This window comes from Oncorhynchus tshawytscha, linkage group LG21 (assembly GCF_018296145.1).
Source record: "Oncorhynchus tshawytscha isolate Ot180627B linkage group LG21, Otsh_v2.0, whole genome shotgun sequence".
Classification (NCBI taxonomy): Eukaryota; Metazoa; Chordata; class Actinopteri; order Salmoniformes; family Salmonidae; genus Oncorhynchus; species Oncorhynchus tshawytscha.
Genome location: NC_056449.1, coordinates 2,674,853 through 2,693,103, shown reverse-complemented (window position 1 = coordinate 2,693,103; position 18,251 = coordinate 2,674,853). Strand labels below are relative to the sequence as shown.

Sequence of the window (18,251 nt, the reverse complement as noted above, 5' to 3'; positions counted from 1 at the left end):
ATTTTCCTACCTCATGATGCCATCTATTTTGTGAAGTGCACCAGTCCCTCCTGCAGCAAAGCACCACCACAACATGATGCTGCCACCCCTGTGCTTCACGGTTGGGATGGTGTTCTTTGGCTTGCAAGCCTTCCCCTTTTTCCTCCAAACATAACGATGGACATTATGGCCAAAAAGTAATATTTTTCTTCCATCAGACCAGAGGACATTTCTCCAAAAAAGTATGATCTTTGTCCCCATGCGTAGTCTGGCTTTTTTTATGGCGGTTTTGGAGCAGTGGCTTCTTCCTTGCTGAGCGGCCATTCAGGTTATGTCAATATTGGACTCCAAAGTACGTTCATCTGTAGGAGCCAGAATGCGTCTCCTTCCTAAGCGGTATGACGGCTGCGTGTTCCAATGGTGTTTATACTTGCATACTATTGTTTGTACAGATGAACGTTGTACATTCAGGTGTTTGGAAATTGAACCAGACTTGTGGAGGTCTACTATTTGTTTTCTGAGGTCTTGGCTGATTTCTTTTGATTTTCCCATGATGTCAAGCAAAGAGGCACTGAGTTTGAAGATAGGCCTTGAAATACATCCACAGGTACACCTCCAATTGACTCAAATGATGTCAATTAACCTATCAGAAGTTTCTAAAGCCATTACATAATTTTCTGGAATTTTCCAAGCTGTTTAAAGGCACAGTCAACTTAGTGAATGTGAACTTCTGACCCACTGGAATTGTGATACAGTTAATTATCAGTGAAATAATCATCTGTAAACAATTGTTGGAAAAATGACTTGTGTCAAGCACAAAGTAGATATCTTAACCAACTTGCTAAAACTATAGTTTGTTAACAAGAAATTTGTGGAGTGGTTGAAAAATTAGTTTTAATGCCTCCAACTTAAGTGTATGTAAACTTCTGACTTCAACTGTATATTGTGGTAACATGGACTCTTAACAACGTGATTAACCTTTAATCATATTATAAGTAAATCCAAGACATTTGTATGGCTATTATTAATTCCCTGGACTTATTATTTATTGTCAGTGGGCAGGAGGGTTTCATCTCTCCCAACATCAAGCTTATTTTATTACAGAAACAGACAGATATCATTGCTTTGTTTGATTACCATGATTGGCAAACATCAACCCAGGATCAGAGGATAAACATAGAGTTTTTTTTAATCAAAGATGGCCTTATTAAAATAAGTACACCATTGAAATAAAGATACTTTTCAGAGGTTTCACACACTTAAGGTACGGTACCAGAACCTCAAAAACACCCTAAACTATTTTAGGAGAGAACAGATAATCAACAGTTCATTATCTCTGGAAATGGATACAGTCAATATCCTGTATAACAGGAAATTAAGCTGCCATGGTTTGGAGCAATTCCTCGTATCTGTTAAACTAAACCAGGATGGGTGGGAGGTTGATATTTAGAAAACTTCCAGCGTTCCAGTATGCGGTCTAAATAAAGTCCAGTACCATCTCCGTGTTGAGTCCAATCTTGGCAGACATCTAATTAACATGTACTTGATGGGTAACTTAAAAATGATGGGGTTCATGACCATCGTTAAAAAAATATTAAATTAGATTCAACCTTATCTCCAATTTGTGCACAGGTTAATTACCTTCCCAGCCTTTTGGGCTATTTCAAACGCACAACTACCCAGATTAACAAAATGAAGAATCATTGTGAATGGTATTAAATTGACATTTTAGTCATTTAGCAGACACTCTTAACTAGAGCAACTTACAGTTGCATTCAAGATAGCTTGGTGGGACAACCACAAAAAAAGTCATAGTAAGTACATTTTTCCTCAATCAAGTAGCTATCAGCAAAATCAGAGTTAGTAAGGAACATTAAAAAAAAAAGTCAAGTGAGAGTGTTAGAGGTTGCTGTGAGAAGGGGGTGCGAGGGGTGGGTGCTGTGTGATAATTTAAGATACTCTTTGAAGGGGTAGGGTTTCAGATGTTTTTTAAAGATGGGCAGGGACTCTGCTGTCCTACCTTTAGGGGGAAGTTGGTTCCGCCATTGGGGTTACAGGACAGAGATGAGCTTGGACTAGGCTGAGCGGGAGCTGCACTCGCATATGGGTGGAAGGGCCAAGACACCAGAGCTGGCAGAACGGAGGGCTCGGTTTTGGGTGTAGGGTTTGAGCATCCCTTGAAGGTATGGCGGGGCAGTTCCTCTTGCTGCTCTGTAAGCAGTAGTGGAAGCGAGCTTTGACTGGAAGCCAGTGGAATGTGCGGAGGAGCAGGGTGACATGGGAGAACTTGGGAAGTTTGAACACCAGGCGGGCTGCAGCATTCTGAATAAATTGCAGAGGTTTGATGGCACAATCGGGGAGCCCAGCCAACGGTGAGTTGCAGTAGTCCAGACGGGAGATGACAAAGGCCTGGATTAGGACCTGTGCCACTTCCTGTGTGAAGTAGGGTCGTACTCTACGGATGTTTTAGAGCATGAACCTGCAGGAGTGAGTCACTGCCTTGATGCTTGCAGAGGACGACAGGATGTTGTCCAGGGTCACACCAAGGTTCTTTGATCTCTGGGAGGCAGACACTGTGGAGTTGACAACTCCATCTTGAGTAGCTCTATCTTGTCTAGGTTGAGCATGATGTGGTGGGCCCACATCAAAGCTGAGATATCAGCCAGGCACATAGAGATGCATGTCACCAACTAGCTGTCAGAAGGGGGTTTAGAGAAAAGTATTTGAGTGTCATCCGAATAACAATGATAGGAAAGACCATGTCAGGATATGACGAAGCAGAGTGCCCTGCTGTCTAGAGAGAAGAGGAGAGGGCCTACAACCGAGCCCTGGGGGACACAAGTCATGGGAGTATGTGGTGCAGACACAGATCCTCTCAATTAAACCTGGTTGGAGCGGCCTGCAAGGAGGATGCAATCCAAAAGTGAGACGCCCATCCATGAGAGGGTGGAGAGGAGGATCAGATGGTTCACGGTGTCGAAGGCAGAGTCAGAGAGTCAGCTTTGGCAGTGAGGAAAGCCTCTGTGACACAGAGATGAGCAGTCTCGGTTGAGTGACCCATCTTGAAACATGAATGGTTAGGGTCAAGAAGGTCGTTCTGAGAGAGATTGCGAGAGAGTTAGTCAGCGATATCAAGGGATACTAGTCTGTAGTTTTTGACGTTACAGGAGTCGAGTGTTAGTTTCTTGAGGAGGGGACCGACTCTGAGATTTTTAGGTCAGAAGGGAGACAGCCAGTAGTCAGGGATGAGTTGATGAGGGAAGTGAGGAATTGGAGAAGGTCTCCAGAAATGGTCTGGAGAAGGGAGGAGAGGATGGGGTTGGGTGGGCAGGTTTTCGGAGGGCCGGTCCTCACTAGTCGCAAGATTTCATCTGGAGAGGTCAAGGTGTAGGGTAGTTCTGTGTGAATGGAACCAGTGGACTCAATAGGCTGAATGAATGGGAAGCAGATGTCATCAACCTTCTTTTCAAGGTGGTTGACAAAGTCGTTCACAGAGAGGAAGGAGGGAGGGTGTGGAGGACTAAGAAGAGAGGAAAAGGTGAAAAAGAGTTGCCTGGGGTTAGAGGCAGAAGCTTGCCATTTAGAGTGATAGAAAGTGGCTTTCGCAGAAGATATAGAGGAAAAGAAGGTAGAGAGGAAGGAGTGGAAGGATGATAGGTCCTCTGATAGGTGCCTGCAGCCCTGTAAGCTCGCAATGAGTCACTCACCCATGGAAAAGGAGGGGAGGGCCGACAGTGAGAGTCATAGGATGCGTAAAGGGAGGAGAGTAGGGTTGAAGAGGCAGAAAAGGGAGGCAGGAGAAAGAAGGATTTAGCAGAAGGGAGAGATGATAGGATAGAAGAGGAGATAGTGGGAGAGAGCGAAGATTGAGATGGCGCATGACCATTTGGGTAGGGGCTGAGTGGCTAGGGTTGGAGGAAAGGGAGACAGAAAAGGAAACAAAATAGTGATCAGAGACCAGGAGGGGGATTGCAGTGAGATTAGTAGGCAAACAGCCTCTAGTAAAGATGAGGTCAAGCATATTTCCTGCCTTGTGAGTCGGAGGGGATTGGGAAAGTGTGAGGTCAAAAGAGACAAGGAGGGAAAGAAATTATTCGAAGGCAGAAGTCAGGAGGTTGAAGTCACCAAGTATGAAGAGCAGTGAGCCATCATCAGGAAATGAGCTTACGAAGCTGTCAAAGCTCATTGAGGAACTCTCTAAGGGCACATGGTGGGCGATAGATGACAACAATGAGTGGACAAGTGACAGTGACAGCATGGAATTCAAATGAGGAGATGGACAGGTGAAAGAGGGAGAAAAGAGAAAATCTCCACCTAGGAGAAATGAGTAGCCCTGTGCCACCACTGCGACGACCAGTGTATATCTTGATACAGCATGAGTCACGACTGGGGTGTCACTATAGAATCATAATTATGAGATAGAGTGAGTAAGGAAACTAGGGCATAAACTTAGAATAGCTATAGGACTGCAACAGATGGAGGGCAAAGAGATTTTATTGGGTAGCAGTGGTTGATTGACAACTCTCATCAGGTCTGACCACTGCAGGGTAATAGAAGCTTCTGTCCTCCATTATTGTCTGGTATATCCAGTCTATGAATGCAGGGGACAAGTGGTGCAAGAAACAAGACAAAACATGTCACTTTGTAAAGATGTACAGTATGGAATGGTCAGACTGCACTTATTGGACCCAACAGTAAGTACTGAGAAACTCCTTGACCTCAGGTTGACTCCAGAGAGACTTACTTCATGGAAATGTATGTCAGAAGTACAGGTCTGACAGTGGAAGTGAGAGAGAGAGGGAACAGGGCAATGCAGATCTGTATGAATTAACCTTCAAACTATCCTGACTGAAAAGAGGGGCGGATTTAGGTCAAAATTCCATGTGGCAATCTAGAATTAAAACTATTCTGTGGCTGTCTGAAGTTCAGAGGTGACATTCTGAACACATTGGGTCAATACTAATCTTCCTATTCACAATCACATCATGAGCCTCCTAGGGGCCTGCCAGGGATTTCATTTTAATACAAATCTAATTTCACTCAATTTCCTTTGGTTTTGGAAGAGATTGGTGCGGAATTAGAGTTTTAAACTTTGATAGGGTCCCTGCCATGTGCTGAAAAAGGAGAGTGCACTGCATGTGTGAGCTATTCATTCAAAATCAATGTTGCATAAGCAACTGTGAGATTATACTATGGTGTTTTCATACCACTATATTACTGCTTCAAACATGATCCATCGTCTCTGTTGGGAATAGATAAACACACAAACCCCTCAACAACAAATATGAATATATATCAAATACACTCACACAAGAGTACCTTTCCAGGTCAGAGATGCGAAAGGTGACATGCACCTTTCATTAGGAACGGTTTATGCCACAAAGTACTCATTGTTTATGTCAGACATGATCTATGGAAAGAACATTTGTGGTTACCGCACGTTACACAAAACTGCCCCATCGAGGTCACATCTGTCGAAACAGAACACACCTGACCTTCTCCTCTAAACGTTCACTCCTGAACTAGTGCTATGCAGTTCGTTAACGACTCATTCTTTTTGAATCATTCTTTTTACTGACTTGAGAGCCATGATTCCTTTTCTGAGTGACTCGTTCATTTTAGTCATTCGTTTGACCTGCTGGCCGCAATGAATTCTACAGCAGGATTAATACGTGCTCCTCCGTTGACTCAGGAGAAGTGCTCTGAGCAACAACTGTCTGTCATATATGCAAAATAGATCATGCTGCAGTTAGCATAGAGAAGAAAAATACATGTTCAGAACTGATAATTGATCGCATGGTGCAAGAATGAATGCAATTAATTGATTGTTGAATGTTATGATGGACACAGCTTTGTAAAACCAAAACATACAGTTTATCCTCAACAAACTCGAACTTCGGAACGAATCGTTTAGGGTGCTGCAGTTTTCATATAATATTGTGCTTATCACCCTCATGGCAGTCAAGCAATGCATTCCGCCAAGAGTCATTCACAATCTAGTCCGTTTGTGGCCACAACTAGACCTCGTTTCAAATGTACACTCTTAGAGAAAAGGGTTCCAAAAGGGTTCTTCAGGCTGTCCCCATAGGAGAACATTTTTGGTTCCAGGTAGAACCATTTTTGGTTCCAGGTGGAACCCTTTTGGGTTCCATGTAGAACGCTGGGTTCTACATGGAACCCAAAAGGGTTCGGCCTGCAACCAAAAAGGGTTTTTCAAAAGGATTTTCCTTGGGTGCAGCCAAAGAACCCTTTAAAATCACCTCTGGGTTCTACATGGAACCCCAAAAGGTTCGACCTGCAACCCAAAAGGGCTTTTCAAAAGGGTTTTCCTTTGGGGACAGCTAAAGAACCATTTAAGGTTCTAGATAGCACCTTTTTTTCTAAGAGTGTACCAAGAAATGCTCTTATTTGTATGCTTAGCTATTGACAAATGCACATTGTATTGAATGTTATGATGGACACAGCTTTGTAGAACCAAAACATACACACTTTCACAAGTCTCACTCACAAATGACAGCTCCAAAAAGCCCCTTATGGTGACCGACATGTGAACTAGAGGCTTGTAGAATGATGACTATTTCGAGTTTTCAGTTCATCGTTAGCCGGTAGGAGGTCCTGCGTGCTCCGGGCATTACTGACTCAAATTAACGAAATTAGTCGAAAGATTCGTTCATTTGACTGAACGAGTCGAAAAGGTCTGAGTCAGTAAAAAGAGCTGAACGTCCCATCGCTATCATGAGTGCCACAATTCTTAAAGCGTAAAAACAACCAGACCACACACTGACACCACTAGAGGTCATACATGAAGCTAGCTGTACAGTATATAACTGATTAGTTGGTGACTTGGCATAGTCTTGGTGAGATGTCAAAATGTAGTCAAAGCTTCAATGTAAAAAAAATAATCACATAATGCGGATACTGATTAATTCAAACCTTTAGGAAAAATATGGGTTTGTTACCACAGTACTAGTTTTTTTTTAAGCATTTTTTTCTCACACATTCTGTAAAGTTCTGTATGATTAAAAAATATATTTTGTAACGTTGCCTGTGGATACCGTAGCTACGTGTCATGCTGTACCGCAGAGCTCACAGAAAGGTCATTAACATTAGGCCTTAAAAGGGCACACAAGCTCCTCATCCACAGCAGTATGTTGAATTTGACTTCACACACACTGATAACTGGATAAGCCTGCCAGACCTGCAGTCCACAATAACAAGTATATTTGGTCCTGCCCAATACATACACATATCTAATTTCACCCTATCATCAGAGAGCAACAAATGAGTCTGGATGAACGCTAAAAGGGGGTCTTTGAGCGTTCATCTCGTGCCATATCCTTGTAAAGACTTCCTAGTACTACAGATTCAAGGCAAAAGGTATCATGCAATTTCAATAAGGGATTTATTCATGACTAGGCTAGGCACAAAGAGCCTTTTCTGCAGCTTTCAATGTAAAAAAAAAACGGTCAGCATTTGCATTTTAAAAGAACACCTGTGATAGGCATAAATGTGTTGTGAAACAAACCGTGCAAATGGCTTGACATTTTCATTTCACTTGTCGTCCTTTCAAAGGGAGCTGTTGGAGCAGCACAATCAACTGCTGCAATGCACTGGCCTGTCAGGTGGATGTGTCACCTGGCCTGCGCTGTGCTGTGATGTAACCTAGCTCCCTGCAGCCTATAGAGGGATGTGTGTGTTAATACAGAGGCTAGCTTCCTGTTTCTGGTACTCTGGCCATGCCACAGGGTTACCTTTGACCCCAGGACCAGCCCAGTGCCCATTCCCTTAGCGCCAACCGTTTTTATTTAATATCCACTTACTCTCTGGAACAGTGACCAAAAAGTTGATTCCTTTCCCACAGGGTGACAGAGAGAGGTAAATTCCATTCCATTATCTCAGTTCTTTTCAGCACAGGATAGAGTTAGACCGATAGGGTGTTTGACAATTTGGGACAGATTTTCCTCTGTAGATAGGGGACCTGGGGGATGGTGAGTGACCCTGGTCCTATATTTATTTTCATTTTTTAACATTTTTAAATCAGCCAGATACAGTCATACACATAAGAACATCAACTTACAGACGCACACATCTCATCTGCCCCGACCCACATGCTCACACCCTCATCCCTGGTGCTTGCATTATGATTTGCTTTATAGTTGGACTGGTTTTTGAGGCCAGATGCATCGCAAACTGAGTTCCAGAGAAGTGGTGTGTGTGTTTGTGGTGGGGTGAGAGGGATAGAATGAGGTGGGACGAGGGTCTGATTTAGACACATCTGCACGTGTCAAGAGGTTAATGGCACTAATCGACATAAAAACATTGTTGAACTAGTTAAACGGGAAGATAAATTAGTACTAAACATATTCATAGACAACATGGTACATAATGAATATGATATCTGGTCTCAAGACAGTACTATGTGTGCTGTATCAAACTGATAAAAGACAGCAGGGAATTTCAAAATATCTGTCCACAGAGGTGATTTTCACAAGATCATTTACCCCATGTCAATGACTGTGATAGCTAGCTATCTCCCATCCATACACAACACACACTACCGCCTCCGCACTCTAGATGAGCGGCTGTATACTTAGCAGGCAGCACACGCAACATGAAAGGACTTGGAAGGTTGGACTTCTATACACATCCCTAATAGAGCTCTCATGGCTGCTCTCTGTGCTGCAGAGGAGAGGAGAGAAGCTCCTGTCAAGGACAAGTCATTATACCACTAATTAGCTGCCTTTATTATTATTTTACTACTGATGATCTGACTTGTGCATCTGCATGCTAACAACAGACACAGAGAGAGCCAAGCCTAGCCTGGCGATGTGGTCTAGCAACCAGAAGAAAAACATTTATATAGGATACCAAATAATTCCGTTTTTCTGATGTTAACAGGGTAATTACTGTCTTTATCAAGGCTTTGAAGACAGTGGCTTAATTACGGACGAAAAGGAAGTTAATTCTGACTGAAACGAGGTTTGAGGTTCATTTGCTAGTTTGAGGTTCACACTCAACCATTATGGACTATGATCATGGCCAGTAGGCTATCTGCTCTATATTTTGAGGACTATCATATTTCGTTTGATCAATGTTAGCAAACTGCCATGTCAAGTTAATCTTTGACTAACTAGTAACGAGTCATGAGGAATGGGACCTCCTTGGGCTTTTGTACACCAGATTGGCAATCTTTAATTATAAAAAGATCAAGAAATATTCCCCCTGCAATTAGAATGACACTGTGATATCCAGTTGGTCATTCCCCCTGCCTTCCTACCTTGTTATTGTCAACAAAAAAATCTGCAGACCTTTCTGAAACAATCACAAGTGACAGTTTTATTGGCAAGTATATTTTGGGAAACAGAATGACATGAAAATTGAGAACAAAACAGAACAAAAGGATCAGCGAAATGGCAGAACGGAAATTGCAAATGTGGATTTTGGAATGAAACGTGCATGATGATCACTGTCTTTGTTCTTTCTTGGCTTGGTAAAATGTTTTATACTCATACATATTTGATATACAGTACCAGTCAAAAGTTTGGACACACCAACTCATTCCAGGGTTTATCTTTATTTTTACTATTTTCTACAATGTAGAATAATAGTGAAGACATCAAAACTATGAAACAACACATATGGAATCATGTAGTAACCAAAAAAGTGTTAAACAAATCAAAATACATGTTATATTTGACATTCTTCAAAGAAGCCACCATTTGCCTTGATGACAGCTTTGGAATGCATTTCAATTAACAGGTGTGTGCCTTGTTAAAAGTTAATTTGTGGAATTTCTTTCCTTCTTAATGCGTTTGAGCCAATCAGTTATGTTGTGACAAGGTAGGGGTGGTATACAGAAGATAGCCCTATTTCGGGAAAAGACCAAATCCATATCATGGCAAGAACAGCTCAAAAAAGCAAAGAGAAACGGCAGTCCATTACTTTAAGAAGTGAAGGTCAGTCAATCCGGAAAATTCTAAGAACTTTGAAAGTTTCTTCAAGTGCAGTCGCAATAACCATCAAGCGTTCTGATGAAACTAGCTCTCATGAGAACCGCCACAGGAAAGGAAGACCCAGAGTTACTTCTACTGCAGAGGATAAGTTCATTAGAGGTACCAGCCTCAGAAATTGCAGCCCAAATAAATGCTTCACAGAGTTCAAGTAACAGACACATCCCAACATCAACTGTTCAGAGGAGACTGTGTGAATCAGGCCTTCATGGTTGAATTGCTGCAAAGAAACCTCTACCAAAGGATACCAATACGAAGAAGAGACTTGCTTGGACCAAGAAACACGGGCAATGGACATTAGAACGGTGAAAATCTGTTCTTGGGTCTGATGAGTCCTAATTTGAGATTTTTGGTTCCAACCGGCGTGTCTTTGTGAGACGCAGAGTAGGTGGACGTATGAGAAGGTGTGGGGGTGCTATGCTGGTGACACTGTCAGTAATTTATTTAGAATTCAAGGAGTGATGGAGTGCTGCATCAGATGACCTGGCCTCCACAATCACCCGACCTCAACCCAATTGAGATGGTTAGGGATTAGTTCGACCACAGAGTGAAGGAAAAGCAGCCAACAAGTGCTCAGCATATGTGGGAACTCCTTCAAGACTTTTGGAAAAGCATTCCCGGTGAAGCTGTTTGACAGAATTCCAAGAGTGTGCAACACTGTCATCAAGGCAAAGGGTGGCTACTTTAAAGAATCTAAAATCAAAAATATAATTGGATTTGTATAACACTTTTTTGGTTACTACATGATTCCAAATGTGTTATTTCATAGTTTTGATGTATTCACTATTATTCTACAATGTAGAAAATAGTAAAAATAAAGAAAAACCCTTGAATGAGTTAGGTGTGTCCAAACTTTTGATTGGTACTGTAAATCATATACTACTGTGTACTATACACATTGTTTGAAACAAATAAAGTAAATATGCCATATATAGCAACTTCAAAGGTAACCTGGCATTAAAAGTACATCATTGCTCTAACAAACCATCACAAATTAGCTTCCTTTTTATTCTGAGAGTTGTGTCAAAGGAATGAATGTTTCTTAATATTATGTTCTGTTAATGTACTTCAGCTCCAAGAAGAGGTAGAATGACCTACTGCCAGAAGCTAAGACCTTTATAAATGTGTACTACATACTGTATGGGGCGTACAGTGTAAGCATGGGAATAAACACACAGCGAACACATCATAAAACAATAAGCTGAAGACAAAGCTTTTCCTACTGCCATAATACTCTGCGTTTGATCAATGTTAAGTATTACAACTTGATTCCGTAGTTCTCAGATACACACAACACACAGCGGGATTCTGTACCCCACCCCACTGACTCCTCTCCTCCTCTTACTCTCCCCCTCTCTCCCTCACTCAAGGTTGCAAACACAGCTAATTAACATATTTATGAGTCTTGCAACCAACTCTGATGACAAATTATAGTGAGAGAGATATGTTCCTACACAGAGCGCAATCGCTCTGCCGTTACTCTATCATTCTGACACCCAGCTCTCTCTGCGCTCAACGGGATGGGCCTCCAACTCTGTTTCCTGTCACTCTCTGGATATTTATATCAAGCATAAATACCCAGACACTGATGGAGTGCCAATCCACCCCTCCGCATTACAGAGACATATTTGTCTTCCTATGTGTCACAAATTCCAAGAAACTGAAGAGCCAAGCAGAAGCAGGAGATGCTGGAGCCATGCTTGGTGCACTGTGGGGGAACTGAATGCATTCACATAATTGGATTGGCCTACGTGAGGATGACACTGCCCGTTTGTCACCGACCCTGTGATTAGATCAAGGTGAATATGTGGGAATGTGGCGTTCATTCAACAGTGGTATTTATGGTCTGCCATTTTGGGTTATTGCACACCTGAGGTCAAGACAAACTACAGATGTAGGATCTTAATTTGATCATCCTGTTGTTGCAGGAAATGCAAACTTGTAATGTATTCTAAGTTTAAAAATGCTTCTAAAGTTGGTAATTTGCACTTTTATTTTATTTGACTTGATTTGCCCTAACTAAAAATGTATCTGCCCCTACAAAAAGGTCCATTCATTTTAATCCACACAATAATTCACATTTTCTGTTGCTGCAGGATAAATATTTTTTAGTCAAATTAAGATCCTACATCTATATACAGTATGAGGATTTTGCTCATGATATGACAGTAATGCACAAAAAATAGGCACTTTTTGAGATGAATAATGTGCTTTCCTGGAACATCGTGCTAACAATACCCCCCCACCCTCCTCCTGCAGTGTATCCATCTAGCCAGGAGCCTCAGTGTACTCTCAGGCGTTCTGTCTTAATATGGCCTCTCCTCTCCTCCTCCTCTGCTGGAAAAGCCTTCGTGGCGTGGGGCTGTCCATGAAGAGTAGGCAGAACCACAGACAGAGCAGAGACACAGCGGCGCAACGCTCTCCTCTCCTTGGTCCTCTCCTTTATCGTGTCACTCCTCTCAGATGCTCCGGCGGCTAATCAGGCGCCCTGTGGCTAATAATAGGCCCTTCTCGTGTAAAGGGTACGGGGGAGCTGATTTCCATGGAGCTATTAAATCTTCTCTGCACTTAGCGTCTCCTCAGCTAATAAACACTGACAGCTGTGGCCTAATGGTCCAGCCTCCAGAACTCACCACAGTGCCTGCCGCACAACAATTAATTACCAATTTTGTGGGGCTACAGGTTCTTGTCAAGGAGCCCTTTCCTTTTTCAGGGGACGCTGCTGTTTTGCCCATTTGAGGAGGAGCAGTTAACAGCTCACATTTAATTTGATGAGATGCGGATTGGATATCATATAGAAGGACTTAATTCAATCTGTTAGGTCTCTTGAGCCATAAGCATATTCACATTCACGTCATAAATGTTTTATATGGATTACAAGGTGTAATGGTAAGGGACAGGTTGATCAAATCTACATCCATATTTATTCCAGTTTTTGTTAATTTCAACACTCTCAATATTTGTTAGTCTATAAGTATAACAAAACTGTATGTCAGTTAGAGATAGTGTCACTCTTCCTACTTTTTTGTTGTTGCAGATAAAGCAACAATGACAACAAGACTGGCTATAGTCATGGCTCACAAAGCTGTAAATATCTTTTTGTTATTAGGGTGCCTATTTCAGTACAAATGACCAGTTCCTTAGCTTCAGAGGGAGAATGGATCCTTGAGAAAGACATTACTTTAGCAACACCCAAGGTTTATACTTTCTCTCCTTCAAGCAGCCCAGACCATTCCCTGTTCCCTATCTATTCATCATTCAAACAAACATCTTAACATAAAAAGGCCTTTTTTCATATCAAATACATAACGTCGATATGAAATCCTTGTACCCATCATTGCTGTTGGTTACAAAAACAACAACAACATAAGAGAAATTGACAATATTGTAGGAGGAAGTTGTGTTTACACTTCACGAACAATTCTTAGCATACAGTGCGTTCACCCATATGGCAATGCCTTTGGAGAAAACGCCCACCACACACACACCCTGACAGAGATATTTATTTTTCCTGTATCAGGCGTAGTTAGGGGTTCTTTCTCCAGACGCCCAGGCACTCGATAAATCCTGATGCGCATGGATGCAATGCCTGTGACAGAAGGTGTGACATCCATTGTAGGGCGCAGGGGGCTTGCTGGATGAGAGAGATTTATGCTGTGTTATACAGACTGCTCACTCTATTAAGTTTAATTGGGTTGGGGCTGCCCGACTCTTCATCCTATCAGAAATATAATAACCGCGTAGAGAAAGGTAACGATTGAGAATGGCAAAGCAGTAAAGATATTTATTCCATAGGAAGAACTGCAATAAATGTCCTGGGGTTGTAAAGCAAGGCAAATAAGGTCCAGTTTGTGTGTTATCCAGAAAGCTATTATGCACTGATTGGGTAACAGGGTTGTTCTTAAACTGGGAAAAATACACATCATTTGTAAAACAGCTTGGATTCAGCCTGTTTTCGTCTAGCAAGACTACTGAACAATGAGTGTAATTGGTGTACCAAGTGCCAATCACCCACAGAACACCTTGGCCTAGAGCAGAGTATACAATTACTGTATCTGTAAAGCAAGGCTAACAAAAGTCCAAATGAAGTAACTTCTCATGGAAACCGTAAAATGACATGCAACAATGTAGTAGAACTGAATAGTGTTCACAATATGGCAGAAGTGAATGTGAACACTGCACAAGGTAGTAGAGTGCTAAGCCAACCCATCATATCGGAGCCAGTTGTTAGGTGAAGTGTATTATTTAAATACTGAACAGTGAAGAAGAGGAAGGAGGAGGAGAAGAAGAAGACAACGACATCTCCTTGGCTCTGCAGGAGCTCGGAAACTCCATCTCTTCAGCTGTCTCCTCCCAGTCTCTGTGTTGATGCATGTGGAATAATGGCCTATAATTTACCCCAACTTGACAGCTTAAATATGCCTTCCTCGCACTTGTTTTGTTATTGTCAACTGGTCCTGAGCTCCAGAATAAGATTTGAAGAGTGCTTGTATATCTCGCAGGCAGGGCTTTTTACATGGTAAGTGCCGAAAGCACATTGTAGTATGAATATGTGGTTGAAACGTTCCGGTAAAATGTTTTAAATTAAGTGTAATTTTGACACAATCATTGTATGGACACACATTTGAAAGAATTGTGTTGTTTCACACTGATAACAGTGGATTTTGGCCCTTTTATTAAAATGTTTGTTACGGTTTTCTTGTGTCGAAGGAGAGGAGGACCAAAATGCAGCGTGGTTATCTCGATACATCTTTAATAAAGAATATAACGAACAATACAAAAACACTCAACGTAACGTGAAAAAACCAAAACAGCCCTATCTGGTGCAAACAAACACAGAGACAGGAACAATCACCCACGAAACACTCAAAGAATATGGCTGCCTAAATATGGTTCCCAATCAGAGACAACGATAAACACCTGCCTCTGATTGAGGACCACTCCAGGCAACCATAGACTTTTCTAGACAACCCCACTAACCACAATCCCATAACCTACAAAAAAACTCTAGACAAAACACACCACATAAATAACCCATGTCACACCCTGGCCTGACCAAAATAATAAAGAAAACACAAAATACTAAGACCAGGGTGTGACAATGTTCTAGCCTACATTGTACAAGGTGCAGGAGAATGAGCTGAGAGGCTACGGCCGGGCACCTCCCCCAGGTTAGAACAAGCTCATAATTAAATATGGAAACAAGGGTCAGGGGAATACTGCATGCCAGTGGTAATGCTGTGTTCTGTTTTGATCTCTCTGAACATTTGCCTGCCTTGTGTGTTATACTTTCTCTTAGCCCCCAGATGTATGTATTGCAAATGCCCCCTCAGGCATATTTGGCTGATTGCAGCAACACTTTTTAATGGGGTTGACTCAGGCATTAGAATGCAGTGTTGGTGATCACTCTGCTGCTGTACAGTAGAGGACATTCCAACAAACAGAGCTCCAAAACTATATATTGACACAGCAATGGCAATGTATCCCCATCCAAAAGGCACTGCAGTAAAATGCATTTTGAAGAACAGGCCAGCCCGGTTGGAGAGAAAGCAGCAAGGAGCCCCTGACTATTGCAGTCTATAATTACACTTGTCTGCTCTATGGAGAGGAGACCGTTAGCACTGGCTCCCATGGGGAAGACTTACCCGGTTGGACATCTATAACACTGGCCTGTCTCTCAGTGGGGAACAGGACCTTCGGGGGTCTGGTTGTGAGGAGAGCTGTAAAAGAACAAGCACACATTGAGAGATAGGACAGACAGTAGGGGGAAAATAAACATATTGTTGTGTAGGCGATTACACAGCTTCTCATACTGAGCGATGTTGAGAGGATCAGTAATCCATGCAAATAGAATGGAGCTGTTTCAGTGCCGGCATAACTCTTCCACAAACATCATTTACAAATATCATTATATTATATACTGTAATCAGTTAGCTTGTGGGGACACCAGCAATTTGCTGAGGAGTGCTGAGTTGTATCATTCTAAAATGCAGATGCACGCACACACACTATTTCAGTTTGAGGACACTAGAAAGGGGAAATGTGTAAATTAGAACCACTTCAGACCTCAAGAGACGTGTATTACCGGGACAGTTAGCAGAGTGTGGGATACAGAAGTGAGCTGAATAATCGTGGGCCACTTTGATCATGTAAAAACTCGGTAGATTAATTACATAAAATCATCTAGAGATATGCTCTAAAAACACTGAAAGTATTTGATCTCCTGGAGTTTAGTTAAGAGTGGTGAAGTGGTTTCTGTGCTTTAGAATATCCTGACAAAGGTAAATTAAAGCCGACACAGTATTTAAAAGCTGGGTGCACACATGAGTGAGAGAACTTTGTGGTATAGGGCTAGCTATATTTGAAGGAAAACATCGCAGCAGCAAGCTTTCATGTTTACAGTTTGAGAGACACACTTGGATAGAACTGTATTGGTGCTAGAACTGCCTGACACGCTCATTATATCTGTGAGTTTTAAAATGCTTGTTTGCTTTGTATTTAGCTGCATAATCTATTTTTCTAGAGCATTAAAGCCAACATAAAGAAACCAACTTGTTAAAAAGAATCATTCGGAACTTTCCAAGCCATTTTCTAACGGTCAGAATATTATCTACGAATGTAATCCTTGTACAATACAAGACAAACTTGCTGCGTGAAAAGTTCAAATTGCAGTTGCCCTGTACATAAAAATGGTCATAATGAATATAATGTGCAGAGTCAGCGAAAATATTGACACTGCATTCACTGTATACACAAACACTAATGATATAAACAGCAATGAGGTTAGTTTGTTCTGCATATCTGGCAGTGCACAGTTTACTCTGCCCATTCACCGGGAGAAAAGGGGCCAAAACCCTCAGAGCAACCTTCAATTCAAGGAGAGAGAAGAAAATTGTATGTTATGAACATTTTTATCTTTTTGGCCCCCACTTAATTTTCTCTCCATTGTATGAGGAGCGGCGGTAGCGGGAGTGAGGGATGAAGCTGGGACCCCTCATCCATCTTGGGGGGACAGCTGGAGCTTTAGCATGCAAATGAAAGCTATCATTCTTGTCAAGCAAGGAGCCAGAGAGAGCCCACACGCCTGCAGACCCACAGCCACTTAATATTCTCCACCCGGCAGGACCACCCTCGATGGGTGGCGACCCTTCCCGGCCCCTTTGCAGCCCCTGTAGGTCACCTACGGCCGGACCCCTATCTGCGGCACCACCTTGCTCCCGAGAGAGCAGCCCCCTCAGCTCAGGGGCCCTCTCTCCATAGAGAGAGAGATAACACTCACTTGGACACACAAATTAAGTATTAACATTTTGTATGTTGCCATGCTTAGGCCTTATTGATAATACTCCTCAAAGGGAACACATCAAACACAGTGTGGCTATGGTATGGGAATGTTCTGTACATATCAACACAGTGTGGCTATGGTATGGGAATGTTCTGTACATATCAACACAGTGTGGCTATGGTATGGGAATGTTCTGTACATATCAACACAGTGTGGCTATGGTATGGGAATGTTCTGTACATATCAACACAGTGTGGCTATGGTATGGGAATGTTCTGTACATATCAACACAGTGTGGCTATGGTATGGGAATGTTTTGTACATATCAACACAGTGTGGCTATGGTATGGGAATGTTCTGTACATATCAACACAGTGTGGCTATGGTATGGGAATGTTCTGTACATATCAACACAGTGTGGCTATGGTATGGGAATGTTCTGTACATATCAACACAGTGTGGCTATGGTATGGGAATGTTCTGTACATATCAACACAGTGTGGCTATGGTATGGGAATGTTCTGTACATATCAACACAGTGTGGCTATGGTATGGGAATGTTCTGTACATATCAACACAGTGTGGCTATGGTATGGGAATGTTCTGTACATATCAACACAGTGTGGCTATGGTATGGGAATGTTTTGTACATATCAACACAGTGTGGCTATGGTATGGGAATGTTCTGTACATATCAACACAGTGTGGCTATGGTATGGGAATGTTCTGTACATATCAACACAGTGTGGCATGGTATGGGAATGTTCTGTACATATCAGTGTGGCTATGGTATGGGAATGTTCTGTACATATCAACACAGTGTGGCTATGGTATGGGAATGTTCTGTACATATCAACACAGTGTGGCTATGGTATGGGAATGTTCTGTACATATCAACACAGTGTGGCTATGGTATGGGAATGTTCTGTACATATCAACACAGTGTGGCTATGGTATGGGAATGTTCTGTACATATCAAC

General features: G+C 42.2%; 1 protein-coding gene across 1 annotated transcript in view; it reads right to left on the bottom strand.

Annotated features, from left to right (window-relative positions):
- The window catches only part of LOC112220703 (X-linked interleukin-1 receptor accessory protein-like 2), a 324,138-nt gene that overhangs the window by 46,048 nt on the left and 259,839 nt on the right, over nucleotides 1–18,251 (bottom strand). The window contains exon 6 of the mRNA XM_042302865.1: nucleotides 15,635–15,709. Within this exon, the coding sequence (XP_042158799.1) occupies nucleotides 15,635–15,709 (75 nt within the window). The remainder of the gene's footprint in view (nucleotides 1–15,634; nucleotides 15,710–18,251) is intronic.